At 35.0% G+C, this 16263-nt stretch overlaps 1 protein-coding gene across 2 annotated transcripts in view; it reads left to right on the top strand.

The window, feature by feature from the left end:
• Positions 1 to 384: 384 nt before the first annotated feature.
• Positions 385 to 16263, top strand: part of LOC149802472 (uncharacterized) — a 29549-nt gene continuing 13670 nt past the window's right edge. Inside the window, exon 1 of one of the 2 annotated variants that reach the window (XM_089951715.1) lies at positions 385 to 663. In XM_089951715.1, the coding sequence (XP_089807841.1) occupies positions 469 to 663 (195 nt within the window). In that variant the 5' untranslated portion in view covers positions 385 to 468. The remainder of the gene's footprint in view (positions 664 to 16263) is intronic. The other variant, XM_089951714.1, reaches the window with a different exon arrangement.

Below are 16263 nucleotides of genomic sequence, written 5' to 3'. Positions count from 1 at the left end.
GTGGCCAAACCTCAGAGTAGAGGCTTATACTAAAATGAAAATAGAACAATCATATTCAATAATTTCTTTCATTATGATGTCGTGCGACTAAATGAATCTTAGTCCAAATTCCATTAAACATTGGCTACCAAGTTAATTTACTCCCTTTTGTCAAATCGGCATTGTAAACATAAGTTTATTATCAAATGAGTCAAACTTCACATCATAAGCTATCATTTTGGCAGTATCTGGTTCTTTTTATTAGATTTACGTTTTACATATACACAATCAGACTTGTTATAGACCAACAAAAGCCATTGTACAAGTTCCATGCAGAAAACCTGTACAAATCATCTAGTCAGGCTTCACTCTCGTGACAGATTTAGTACCTCATGTACAAGCAATTGCCTGAGGCCATCGGAACCTTCTTGCTTAGTACATTCTGAGCTCTGTTTCCTCCTAGTGTGGACGTGTACAGGACAGAAGTAGATGATGTCTCCTGCAGTTGCTGTATTGACCCTTTTACTGTCTACGGTGGCCCTTGTTAGGGGCCATGGGCAATACAGACAGTATCTCCCTAACAGAGGCGAACATGTCACCTGCGATGGGCAGGAATGGCCAGCTGTAGGACATATGTACCCTCTTCCCCAAGGAGGATCTTTCCCAAGAAATCCCTTTGGACTGGTAAGGAAAATGTTTTACATCGAAATAGTCGATCTGTTGTTCAAAGTGTTCGTCGCACTAGAAGACTGGTAGGTCACTGACTATCTAATCCTACTATATCGTTCAATTGACATCCGATATTATCGTTTATGCAGCCTATTACTAATTTATTAAATTAAATTTATAAATTTGTTGTTTTTGGGAGAAGTATCAATTTAATGTAATTGGTTCTTTCAGTTAGGATATGAAACGGTTTCGCCTTCTTCCGTTACTTTAATTTCATGCAGAAGTTGTATAAATATATAAATAGTAAATACTTTTAAACCTTTTTTCGAATATACTTTACGTGAAACGCGTTTTCAGCCAGATCATCTGGTAAGCAAACGTTTCTCTTCGCTAAAATTAATATTTTATTGAAAAATCGCACTGAATATTTGCTATATGGAATGGATTTTTTAAATAATTAAAGCTTTTATCTTAAGCACATTTGTTTTAACACTATGAAATCATATAGCAAATGATACATTATGAGAATTTATAATCATTCCACTGTTTAAATTTTTTATATATTTACATACATATGCTAGGTTTTGGTGAATTATCCTGATTTCTACTTTTGACAAGCTATTTTGTCTGGTTGCATTTGCTGCTGCGTCTAAATTAAAAGTTTTAAGATCCGTGTGTATTCTAATAAAAATAATAATATATTCAAGTAAACTTGTTTATCCTTCGACGATGAAGATTAAACCAGATTTCTCAGTAAGGCAGAAAAAATAGATTTACATACATCTATTGGTAAATGAAGTACAATATTAGACGCCTGTTACTTAATTCATAATAAAGTATTAGACGCCAGCTACTTAATTCATAATCTCAAAACATAATTATGATTGAAAAGTACATTGGAGTTATTATAGAATACATGTTTTGTCTTCAACTAAACGTGCCATGTAGTAATTTATGTTGAAATTATGTAGCAATTCATGTCGAAACGTGTCATATAGTAATTCATGTCGAAACCTGACACGCATCCCATATTAGGTGATAAACAGTACCCGCAATGACTTAGTCATTAGAATGCCGGACTTGCAGGCCGAAGGACGTTATTTAGAATCTTACCCACATGAGGCAGGATCGATCTATGTCGCGCTTCCTTCAATTCAATGCACCCTACTTAAAGCCCTTAATATGCTGATCAACCGTTAACCAATCAATCAAATCATGTATTGGATGTGTCCAAGCCCTCAACCAAACCATGCACTGGATGTGTTAATGTGAAAAACAACAATTGATATAGGTTTGGTAATTTAAAGCCGACGACAGGTATGGTTTGGGAGAAGACCAATGGTTGGGAGCGGTATATTGAGGAACAATCGAAGACCTTTTAAATGGTTTGTTTCCTAGGAAACGAAAGTTGCAAGAAAAGCGATTAGTTCACCATTGACAATGATTTTAGGATTTTTTGTATCACGAGTAAAATATTATTTTCATAACTGTTCCTTCCTATATATATATCTCGATGAGAATATTTGGCTCTATGTCGATGTCGTTCCCAGGCCAGTTGAAACAATTAACCTAAAAGACGTGATCGTAATTCAGACTAGCTATCCAAACTCCATACGATGTGATCGTAATTCAGACTAGCTATCCAAACTCCATATGACATGATCGTAATTCAGACTAGCTATCCTAACTCCATATGACATGATCGTAATTCAGACTAGCTATCCAAATTCCATATGATGTGATCGTAATTCAGACTAGCTATCCAGACTCCATATGACGAGATCGTAATTCAAACTAGTTATCCAAACTCCATATGATGTGATCGTAATTCAGACAAGCTATCCAAACTCCATACGATGTGATCGTAATTCAGACTAGCTATCCAAACTCCATACGATGTGATCGTGATTCAGACTAGCTATTCAACTCCATATGACGTGATCGTAATTCAGACTAGCTATCCAAACCTGAAAGACGTGATCGTAATTCAGACTAGCTATCCAAACTCCATATGACGTGATGAAGACAATACAGATAATAGTTATCTATGTTGATGAGAAATGGAGAGTATATTAGGCGAGTTATATAAATCCGGCATATTATTATTGTATTTTTTAAATTATATATACACCAATGTAATTATAGCATATATGTCCAGAAAACAAATCTGATACAGCATTTATCCAAATAGAATGGAGTTTGGAATTCGCCTCCGTGACGTTAGGTAGCTTTAACTAACGGGACAGCGAATGGGCAGGAATTTTTAACACTGAAGATATTTTTTTTAAATAGTTCACTTGATATTGCAAACTGTAAGCAAGAAAATTTGTTTTGTAAGGTTTAATAATAAATCAAATTGCTTTTTAATCTAACATGAGGATATAAATAATTTATATTTTTGAAAGAGGAGCATTTTTTTTAATTCTTCATTTGCATTTGATACAGCTTAACTTTTCAGTCTTGACACGAAAGTCAGGGGAAAATACATGTGTGATTTAATAATTTGTTTTCATAATGTCCTCTGAAAAACAATATAGCATTGTTCTATATCATGTATCATCTGTCTTCTAAAGCCAAGATAATTGTCAGGTGATATATGACGCCAGCGAGCTGCATTAATGCAAGAAATCGATCTTGTGTCTAGTATATATTGACATGTATACTCAGGCACGTGATATATATAGGGAAGGATGAAACTGCATTATTCCAGCAAAACCTGACAAATAATGTAATCGAAACAAAAACAGACACACCTTGTAATCCCAAAAAACTGAAATGCATAATGTTTTGCACTCTTCAATAAATGGATGGAGAGCTGCTCCAGTTTAAGAATTCGATCCTGGCCATCTTTAACCAATTATATAAATGTAACTAGTATTTTATCTGTAAGCTGATTTTGTTTGCGAAAGAAAGACAAGGACAACTAATTTAGGACATTGTTTTTATAATACTAACATTTAACATGATCTCAAAATCATCTGTTAAACATTTTTCCACTCGGCGCAAATTATTTTCTGATTTGTTTGCTGTCTAATTCCTGCACCAATCTGACATGCTATATTGGATATCATCTGATTCAGATTGTTATACACTGATATAATTTAATACTCATATGTGTGGTAGTGTTTGAATGCCTTTTGGCTGTTAGAGACATTTTTTCCAGTGTACAATACTACTACTACTACTAATAATAATAATAATAATAATAATAAATCCACTGTGGAATCGTTTGTTTGGTTGTCATCGAGTTTTCGATGCGACATGAAGCTACCTCGGAACATTTAGTTTTTACGTTTAACTAAACATTATAACACAATAAAGATCAAACCAGCCTAAAGAATAGGAAATTGTTAAAGATGCTTTAAGATTTCATGCCAAACGTAAGATATACATCTAGTAGGAACCAGAATGACGAGTAGTGACGTAAGATATATACCTAGTTGAAATCAGTATGACAAGTAGTAACGTAAGATATACATCTAGTAGAAACCAGTATGAGAAGTAATGCTGTAAGATACACACTTAGTAGAAACTAGTATGACGAATAGTGATGTACGATACACACGTAGTAGAAACTAGTATGACGAGTAGTGATGTAAGTTACACACCTAGTAGAAACTAGCATGACGAATAGTGATGTAAGTTGTACACCTACTAGAAACTAGCATGACGAATAGTGATGTAAGTTGTACACCTAGTAGAAACTAGCATGACGAATAGTGATGTAAGTGTACACCTGGTAGAAACTAGCATGACGAATAGTGATGTAAGTTGTACACCTAGTAGAAACTAGCATGACGAATAGTGATGTAAGTGTACACCTGGTAGAAACTAGCATGACGAATAGTGATGTAATTGTCACCTGGTAGAAACTAGCATGACGAATAGTGATGTAAGTTGTACACCTACTAGAAACTAGCATGACGAATAGTGATGTAAGTTGTACACCTAGTAGAAACTAGCATGACGAATAGTGATGTAAGTGTACACCTGGTAGAAACTAGCATGACGAATAGTGATGTAAGTTGTACACCTAGTAGAAACTAGCATGACGAATAGTGATGTAAGTGTACACCTGGTAGAAACTAGCATGACGAATAGTGATGTAAGTTGTACACCTAGTAGAAACTAGCATGACGAATAGTGATGTAAGTGTACACCTGGTAGAAACTAGCATGACGAATAGTGATGTAATTGTCACCTGGTAGAAACTAGCATGACGAATAGTGATGTAAGTTGTACACCTACTAGAAACTAGCATGACGAATAGTGATGTAAGTTGTACACCTAGTAGAAACTAGCATGACGAATAGTGATGTAAGTTGTACACCTAGTAGAAACTAGCATGACGAATAGTGATGTAAGTTGTACACCTAGTAGAAACTAGCATGACGAATAGTGAAGTTGTACACCTAGTAGAAACTAGCATGACGAATAGTGAAGTTGTACACCTAGTAGAAACTAGCATGACGAATAGTGAAGTTGTACACCTAGTAGAAACTAGCATGACGAATAGTGATGTAAGTTGTACACCTGGTAGTTATTAAAAAGATAACTAATGATGGAAGACAAGATGGCCCAGGATCTGAATACCATGGGCAACATGGACCAAAAATGAAAAGTTCCTGGGCCATACATAATATATATGATAGTAATTATACTATAATTATAGAACTGACTGTTGGTATGAACTAGGGCCGCAACAAAAATGACCCGCGGACCTGTAATGGGACCAATCTGAAAAAGAATATACACCTAAATGTACCCAGTATTAAGTTTATTGATGTAAGATATACAAATTATATTAACTGGTACGACAGGTAATGATGTAAGAGTGACAAATAATATTAACCATTATGACAGGCAATGATGTAAATGTTACAAATAATATTAACAAGTATGACAAGTAATTCTGTAAACATTACAAATACTATTAACCTGTATGACAAGCATTGATGTAAACATTACAAATAATATTATCCAGTATGACAAGTATATTTATGTAAGAGTTACAAAATAATATTGACCAGTATGAGAGGTAATAATGCAAAAGTTACAAAATAATATTGACCAGTATGACAGGTAATAATGCAAAAGTTACAAAATAATATTGACCAGTATGACAGGTAATAATGCAAAAGTTACAAAATAATATTGACCAGTATGACAGGTAATAATGCAAAAGTTACAAAATAATATTGACCACTATGACAGGTACTGATGTAAGAGTTACAAATATTATCATATGCTCATTTTTTCCCCCGTTAACTTTACATTGTCAGAATCGTTCAGTATTCCCCGATACTGAATGCGCGCGACAATACACATATAGCATTCACGTGAATAAAGGAACTACTTTCTATTGTAAACAAACAACGGACGCAGACGCCAGCACTTTTGATTTGTAAACAAATCATATACACTCGCGTAAGAGGCTCTTTAAATTGTGGTTGTTTAAATTTGTTTCTGAATAAACTAAAACATGTTTCGTGGACTGCAAAAAACCCCAGCTGTTTTGGTACATTCCGCGTTGATACAATGTTAAGGATTTAGGCTAGCTACATTATATAAAAGACGGAAGATTAGGTCCTTACAAATAACATACAAGTGACAAGGCATATACTGTCTTCTTTAGCTAGTGAAAAGAATGGAAAAATAAAATATACTTACAGTTTTACATCCTGAATTTCCTCAAAATGTTTTTTCTTAAATCTGCAAATCCGAATTACATGAGCCATGTCATAGGTTTTCAATCTGGATTACACATTTCGAAATTGTGCTGTAATTTCGATGATACGTGCAATTGCATCCTCCTTACTGCACTCAAATTGAAAAAAGCATTAAATTCCATAGCGTCTTTTTGATAATTGCAATTGAAAAACTTCATATTTTTCCCACGTTATGATTTCAAACATTCGCCCGATAGAAACAGAAACACATTTGCAGACGTAAACACGCTTCTCCCGCGCCACTTCAATCCTATGTATTTCAGGTATAATTTGCACAGATGAATCCAGTCCAAAATCACAAACTTTCGTCGAATCGAAACAAAATACCAAAATATATTCATTCCAGATCAAGTTCAAATTTATCTGGGCGGAGTTATGTGCGCATTAATAATGATGTCATTTTGTAATGAAAAATCTGCGCTTGTGTATTAGTTTGGAATACGGCATTCATTCATTTACGTTGTTTCTTGTAGTGTATTTTGATTATATCATTAAACCTTAGGTAGAATAAAAAAATGAGCATATAATAAAAAGGTTACTGCATTTGTATGGGAAAATATGAACTCGTTTTGTCGGAAGGATATACTGCACTCACAAGTTCGTGCAGTATTCCATCCCAAAACTCGTTCATATTTTCTCATACAAATGCAGTAACCTATAAATATTAACCAGTACGACAGGTATTGATGGAAAAAAATGCAAATAATATTAACCAGTATGACAAGTATTGATGTGAGATTTGCAAATAATATTAACCTGTATAACAGGAATAGATGCAAAAGTTGCAAATACTATTGACCAGTATGACAAGTATTGATGTGAGAGTTGCAAATAATATTAACCAGTATGACAAGTATTGATGTGAGAGTTGCAAATAATATTAACCAGTATGACAAGTATTGATGTGAGAGTTGCAAATAATATTAACCAGTATGACAAGTATTGATGTGAGAGTTGCAAATAATATTAACCAGTATGACACGTATTGATGTAAGAGTTGCAAATAATATTAACCAGTATGACCAGTATTGATGTGAGAGTTGCAAATAATATTAACCAGTATGACAAGTATTGATGTGAGAGTTGCAAATATTAAACCAGTATGACCAGTATTGATGTAAAAGTTGCAAATAATATTAAACCAGTATGACCAGTATTGATGTGAGAGTTGCAAATAATATTAAACCAGTATGACCAGTATTGATGTGAGAGTTGCAAATAATATTAAACCAGTATGACCAGTATTGATGTGAGAGTTGCAAATAATACTAACCAGTATGACATGTATTGATGCATATACAGATCATGAAGAGCACCAAAACCCGTGTCAAAATGTTATGACTCTGTAACGATCAAAGAACGAATGAGTCCACACGGAGTGGTTAATCCAATTCCACGAGCCCAATTCAATTGTATTGTGTCCTAAAGATACAATCATAAAACTATAGTATCGCAAAAATATCTCATCCAAACCACTAAGTGAATTAGGAAGTCATTCAGAGTAACGAAAATAAATCATTCTCACCTAAGTTTTGTTATTATTGTTGTTGTTGTTGTTGCTGCTGCTGCTGTTGTTTTGAATATTTGGTTACGTGAAATATAAAAAGTTCAATATTCAGTCAAACAAAGAACAAAATTCATTAAGACGGAATAAAAATCAGAAAACTAAATCTCAACAGAAAATCTCTTAATTTATGGAAATCTGATGGTCGATTTGTTAACATATTTAATGTTAATATTAACCAAAAAAAGTACAATATCTTGCATAGAGTAGGGACTTTTATAGTGTAGGGTCCTATATAGAGTAGGGACGTATATATAAGAGGGACTTATATAAAGTAGGGACGTGTATAGATTAGGGACTTGTATAAAATAGCATATTGTATAGAATGGGGACTTTTATAGAGTAGGGACGTGTATAGAGTAGTGGATTTTATAGAGTAGGGTCCTATATAGAGTAAGGACGTATATATGAGGGACTTTTATAGAGTATGGACTTGTATAGAGTAGGGACGTGTATAGAGTAGGGACTTGAATAAAATATCATCTTGTATAGAGTGGGACGTGTATAGAGTAGGGGCATGACTGGAGTAGGGACTTCATAGAGTAGGGACTTTATAGAGTAGGAAATTGAATATAGTAGGGACTTGTATAGAGTATTGACGTGTATAGAGTAGGGACTTGTATAGAATAGGACGTGTATAAAGTAGGACATGTATAGAGTAGGGACTTGTATGTAGTAGGGAGTCAACAAGAACGACGAATAATAATAACAAGCTATATTTAACAACTTAACGAATCACACAACATATGATCAAATTACAGGAGAAAACATAATTCTATGTTTGCAAACACGTGTTCCCATGCCTCCCTGATTGGTCCGCCGAGTCCAAATCTTATGCCTTATGGTAGGGAATGTTTCGAGGGAAAATGTCAGTTGGGTATTTGCATAGTTCGTTTCGCTCACAGTATGCACTTGTAGATGGAGTTAGGATTCGATATTTCATTCGGTAACTTGTCCTATATATGGGGCAAGGATCTCGATATTTCAATCGGCAACTTGTCCAGTTGATTGGGTAAGAATCTCGACATTTCAATCGGTAACTTGTCCTGTTGATGGGGTAAGGATCTCAATATTTTAAAGGGTAATTGGTCTTCCTGATTGGGAGATGATATCGACATTTCAATCGGTTATTTGTCCTGTTGATTTGTTGAGAAACCCAACATTTCAATCAATAACTTGTCCTATTTATAGGGTAAGGATCTCGACATTTCAATCGGTAATTTGACTTTTGATGGTGTAAGGATCTCAACATTTCAATCAGTAACTTGTCTTGTTGAAAGTTTGAGGATCTCGACATTTCAATCGGTAATTTGTCGTGTTGATAGGTTAAGGACCTCGACATTTCACTTTTCAAAGGGTAAGGATTGCGACATTTCAATCAGTAACTTGTTTTGTTGATGGGGTTAGAATCTCGACATTTCAATCGGTAATTCGTATTGTTGAAAGTTCGAGGATCTCGACATTTCAATCAGTAATTTGTCCAGTTGATAGGGTAAGGATCTCGACATTTTAATCAGTAACTTGTCCTGTTGATGGGGTGAGAATCTCGACATTTCAATCGGTAATCTGTACTGTTGATAGGGTAAGGATATCGACATTACAATCGGTAACTTGTCCTTTTGATGGGGTAAGAATCACGACATTTAAATCGGTAACTTGTCTTGTTGATGGGGTAAGGGTCTCTTCATTGCAATAGGTAATTTGTCACGTTGATGGTGTAAGGATCTCGATATTTCAATCAGTAACGTCTCTTGTTGATGGTGTAAGGATCTCAACATTTCAGTCAGTAATTTGTCCTGTTGATGGTGTAAGGATCTCAACATTTCAATCAGCAACTTTTATTGTTAAAAGTTCGAGGATCTGGACACTTCAGTCTGTAACTTGTCTTGTTGATAAGGTAAGGACCTCGTCATTTCAATATGTAATTTGTCCTGTTGATGGGGTAAGGATCTCATCATTTCAATCAGTAACTTGACCTGTTTGTAAGGTAAGGATCTTCACATTTCAGTCTGTAATTTCACTTTTCATGTAGTAAGGATCTCAACATTTCAATCGCTAATTTGAGTTTTGATTGAGTAAGAATTGAAACATTTCAATCAGAAAGTTGTCCTGTTGATGATGTAACGATCTCAACAGTTAAATCGGTAATCTGCACTATTTGTTAGGTTAATGATCTCGACATTTCAATTAGTAACTTGTCTTGTTGATGGTGTGAGTATCTCGATATTTCAATTAGTAACTTGTCTTGTTGATGGTGTGAGTATCTCGATATTTCAATTAGTAACTTGTCTTGTTGATGGTGTGAGTATCTCGATATTTCAATTAGTAACTTGTCTTGTTGATGGTGTGAGTATCTCGATATTTCAATTAGTAACTTGTCTTGTTGATGGTGTGAGTATCTCGATATTTCAATTAGTAACTTGTCTTGTTGATGGTGTGAGTATCTCGATATTTCAATTAGTAACTTGTCTTGTTGATGGTGTGAGTATCTCGATATTTCAATTAGTAACTTGTCTTGTTGATGGTGTGAGTATCTCGATATTTCAATTAGTAACTTGTCTTGTTGATGGTGTGAGTATCTCGATATTTCAATTAGTAACTTGTCTTGTTGATGGTGTGAGTATCTCGATATTTCAATTAGTAACTTGTCTTGTTGATGGTGTGAGTATCTCGATATTTCAATTAGTAACTTGTCTTGTTGATGGTGTGAGTATCTCGATATTTCAATTAGTAACTTGTCTTGTTGATGGTGTGAGTATCTCGATATTTCAATTAGTAACTTGTCTTGTTGATGGTGTGAGTATCTCGATATTTCAATTAGTAACTTGTCTTGTTGATGGTGTGAGTATCTCGATATTTCAATTAGTAACTTGTCTTGTTGATGGTGTGAGTATCTCGATATTTCAATTAGTAACTTGTCTTGTTGATGGTGTGAGTATCTCGATATTTCAATTAGTAACTTGTCTTGTTGATGGTGTGAGTATCTCGATATTTCAATTAGTAACTTGTCTTGTTGATGGTGTGAGTATCTCGATATTTCAATTAGTAACTTGTCTTGTTGATGGTGTGAGTATCTCGATATTTCAATTAGTAACTTGTCTTGTTGATGGTGTGAGTATCTCGATATTTCAATTAGTAACTTGTCTTGTTGATGGTGTGAGTATCTCGATATTTCAATTTGTAACTTGTCTTGTTGATGGTGTGAGTATCTCGATATTTCAATTTGTAACTTGTCTTGTTGATGGTGTGAGTATCTCGATATTTCAATTTGTAACTTGTCTTGTTGATGGTGTGAGTATCTCGATATTTCAATTTGTAACTTGTCTTGTTGATGGTGTGAGTATCTCGATATTTCAATTAGTAACTTGTCTTGTTGATGGTGTGAGTATCTCGATATTTCAATTAGTAACTTGTCTTGTTGATGGTGTGAGTATCTCGATATTTCAATTAGTAACTTGTCTTGTTGATGGTGTGAGTATCTCGATATTTCAATTAGTAACTTGTCTTGTTGATGGTGTGAGTATCTCGATATTTCAATTAGTAACTTGTCTTGTTGATGGTGTGAGTATCTCGATATTTCATTCGGTAGATATTCCTCTTGATGGGGTGAGGATCTGGATATTTCAATCGGTAATTTGTCTTGTTCAAAGTTCAAGGATCTGGACATTTCAATCGGTAATTTGTCTTGTTCAAAGTTCAAGGATCTCTACATTTCAATCGGTAATTTGTCTTGTTCAAAGTTCAAGGATCTGGACATTTCAATCGGTAATTTGTCTTATTCAAAGTCCAAGGATCTGGACATTTCAATCGGTAATTTGTCCTGATGATGGGGTAAGGATCTCAACATTTCAATCACTAATTTGAGGTTTCGATTGGGTAAGAATCTAGACATTTCAATCAGTAAGTTGTCCTGTTCATGGCGTGAATAGCTCGATATTTCAATCGGTAGTTTTTCATGTTAATGGGGTGAGAGGATATGAACATTTCAGTCGGTAACTTGTCCACTTGATGGGGTAAGATCTCGACATTTCAATCAGTATTTTATATTGTTGAAAGTTCGAGGATCTCGACATTTCAATCGGTAACTTGTCTTGTTGATGGGGGTAAGGATCTCGATATTTCGATCGGTAACTTGTCCTTTTGATAACATAAGGGTCTCGATATTTCAATCGGTAACTTGTCCTGTTGATGGGGTATGGATTTCCACATTTCAATCGGTAACTTGTCTTGTTGATGGGGTAAGGATCTCGATATTTCAATCGATAACTTGTCCTTTTGATAAGGTAAGGATCACAACATTTCAATCAGTAACTTGTTCTGTTGATGGGGTAAGGATCTCGACATTTCAATCAGTAACTTGTCCTGTTGATGGGGTAAGGATCTGGACATTTCAATCAGTAATTTGTCCCTTTCATGAGGTAAGGATCACGTCATTTCAATATGTAATTTGTCCTGTTGATGGGGTAAGGATCTGGACACAGCAATCTGTTACTTGTCCTGTTGATGGGGTGAGGATCTGGACATTGCAATCAGTAACTTGTCCTTATCATAAGGTAAGGATTTCGACATTTCAGTCAGTAACTTGTCCTGTTGATTGGGTAAGGATCTCAACATTTCAGTTAGTAACTTGTCTTGTTCAAAGTTCGAGGATCTGGACATTTCAATCGGTAATTTGTCCTGTTGTTGGGGTAAGGATCTCAATATTTCAATCAGTAATTTGACTTTTGATGGGGTGAAAATCTCGATATTTCCATATGTGACTAGTCTTGTTGACGTAAAATGCTTTGTCTTGATCACGTATGCTATTGACATCGGGCGACGAAAACTTAATTCGTCTGCAGGTGTTCTCTATTATTAACTATTTAAGAACTGGCAATATAAAAAGTGAGTCAGGTATCAAGCAATGAATGAAAATGTTCATATCTTTACAGATTGATATTATCTAAAAAAAAAATACATCCTTTTTCTCACACAATGAAAGTGTTCCTACAGGTTGGCATATTTAATGATGGGATAGTTTTACACTGTATTGAAAACGCAATCGTGAAATGTACGTCAACATAAGGCTAAATTCTAAAATTTCGGGAATGTCATTTTTTAAAGCAGATGCAGAGATGAGATACTATGTTTGACTACTTATCAAAACAAAGCCTTTCCAAACGCCTTTCTATGGTGTCATATATAGCCTATATATGTATATAGCGGGTAGAAATGCAATGATAATTATGCGAATAAAAGGGTAGAAATGCAATGATAATTATGCGAATAAAAGGGTAGAAATGCAATGATAATTATGCGAATGAAAGGGTAGAAATGCAATGATAATTATGCGAATAAAAGGGTAGAAATGCAATGATAATTATGCGAATAAAAGGGTAGGAATGCAATGATAATTGTAACAAGATAACCGGGTGGGATATTTCGGATTAACAACAGAACACGTTTTGACGACACAGATATATGGTTTAATGTGGCGATTTATATGAATAGTGGATTATGAAGATGTGTGCGTATTTATAATCCAAATATTGGATCTATTTAACATAAAAAACGCAGTTTCAAAGATGGGAAAAAATATACAAATAAATTTAGTTCAGTAACCCTAAAATCCAGGATAAATGATTTCACAAATGATTTTGTAATGGAAAGATGAATATAGTTCACTCAAATAGTAAACAATGTAAGCGTTTACACATAGTAAAAAAAATGTATTCGCTCAGGTAGCGAAATTATGTCACTAAACAAGAACGGATATACAATCTATCCTTCCAGTCCTGAATAATACACTGGGTCTTACTAACCCAAAATTAGCATACAGCTAAAAATACATGTGTGGAGATGCACTCCGTCACCCGTGCACCTTATCCGCTCCACAGCTCCTCTGAATCAATTTCACAACCAATATAGACTCCGGACCCTCGGAATACTATGATCACTTGAAACATTAGACCCTCCGGACACTTCAAATATTAGACCCTCCGGACCCCCTGGTCCTTTGACGGACCTACAGCTGGGTCACCTTAGTCACTCTTGACATTCCGGACGCTAGACATTAGACGCTCCGGCACCTTAAACGCTCCGGACACACGGACGTTTCTACCCTCTGACAACACCGGACACCCCGGATATTCCTACCATCAAAAACACTCAGCTGAAAATATACCCGATACAGTGTACTACACTTGATACAGACATAGCGTAAGGACGTTATACATGGTAAGTTAAAAAGATTATATTATTATGGCAAGTACAAAACAGGTTCAATAGTAAACCTAACCCTGCTTGATAAGACAATAGTAAACAACTTTTTTTTAAAAAAATGTAACTTTACATTACCAATACAAATCCTGCACTACGTCGCAACAAGAATAAAAAATGCACGCATTATGGTATGTAAAGAAACTATAACAAACATGCAAAGGCAAATATGGTAATACACTAGTTATCACTTAAAACCCAAAAATTACCTACCCCTACAGCTGGAGTTGTGCGAATCCTTTTAGCAGGCCGCTTGCTGACAAAACCATTAGTATTGTAAAGGTCCTTTACATGTAGTAACGTATTTATACCTTTAGAATTTTCGTTATTCTTTATCAAAGGCACCTTGCACGTGTGGCACAGGACGAATCGTATTCACGATTTCGAAATACATAGACCATATTATAATCACCCTCGGGTATCGTTGTACAGAGAAAAAGAAACGAAACCCGAGTACATGTATTTAATTAACAACATTTACACCATTCCGTGACAATAATTATGCGAATAAAAGGGTAGAAATGCAATGATAATTATGCGAATAAAAGGGTAGAAATGCAATGATAATTATGCGAATAAAAGGGTAGAAATGCAGTGATAATTATGCGAATAAAAGGGTAAATAATAATCGCTATTTATATAAATATATCTGTCTGGTACCTACAAATCTGTGAAAAATTATATGTGCATCTGTACCTAGAAATGTCTGAACATTTATATTTGTATCTGTATCTACAAATCTGTGAATATTTATGTGTATCTGTTCCTACAAATCTGTGAATATTTATGTGTATCTGTACCTACAAATCTGTGAATATTTATGTGTATCTGTTCCTACAAATCTGTGAATATTTATGTGTATCTGTTCCTACAAATCTGTGAATTTTTATATGCATCTGTACCTACAAATCTGTGAATTTGTATATTTGTATCTGTACCTACAAATCTGTGAATATTTATGTGTATCTGTACCTACAAATCTGTGAATATTTATATTTGTATCCGTACCTACAAATCTGTGAATATTTATGTGTATCTGTACCTAAAAATTTGTAAACATTTGTGTGTATCTGCCAAATGTACAACGGTACAAGTAATAAAATACATGCTCACGTATATAATTGCAGTATGAAGCACATATTCGATATCACTGGCATCATGCTGGTTAGTATCGGGAATGTTTAGCTGATCTGAGTCTCTCTCCATAGTAACCGCTCCGGTGGCCTAGTGGTTAGAGCGTCCGCCTCGAATGCGGGAGGTCGTGGGTTCGATCCCCGGCCGAGTCATACCAAAGACTTACAAAAATGGTACTAACATCTGCCTCGCTTGGCGCTCAGCATTAAGAGGTTAGTGTTATGATTGGTCGGCCTGGTGTCAGGATAATGTGACTGGATGGGACATCATGCTACATGCTATATCGAAGCGATATGACTGAAAAACTGTTAAAGCTACGTTAAAAATCCGAATCACACACACTCTCTCCATAGTATTAGTAGTATTAGTGTGTGTGTGTGTGTGTGTGTGTGTGTGTGTGTACTCAATGGCTCGTCCTTATCCCGACACCTTCATGACCAGACACAACATCTGAAAGTTCAAAGACTGATTCTACTCATTATTTCTAAGAATGCAATCACTCTAATGATCTTTAATGATATCATTCTAATTTTATACGATAGTCATCATAATTGATTAAATATCTGATACCGCAGATTAAATGCGATCACACAGAAATATACAACTTCCGATTTAACTCGAGTTTTAAACTTTAGTACGATTCAACAGAAATTGTTAAAATTAGGGGCTGATACAAGGGTGGCTGGGTGGCTGGAGAACGTCACCCCACCCACGCAAAAAAACTGAGCGTGAAGCAAATGGAATGTTTCAATAAATAAGACATCTTAGCAGTTGGTTACAATTATGTCCTGAAAACGCTTGCTATGCAAGAGTTTCCCACTCACCGCCTGCCTACTTGTTTACTCACCCCTAGTCCTGAAAAATATTCCGCGACTACACCATAAAATAATACTGAAAGCATTTGTGTGCTAATAATTCTGTCAACACCGA

Source organism: Sinohyriopsis cumingii, chromosome 3, assembly GCF_028554795.1.
Source record: "Sinohyriopsis cumingii isolate HCF-2022 chromosome 3, ASM2855479v2, whole genome shotgun sequence".
Taxonomy (NCBI): domain Eukaryota; kingdom Metazoa; phylum Mollusca; class Bivalvia; order Unionida; family Unionidae; genus Sinohyriopsis; species Sinohyriopsis cumingii.
This window is presented reverse-complemented; position numbering and strand designations above follow the sequence as displayed.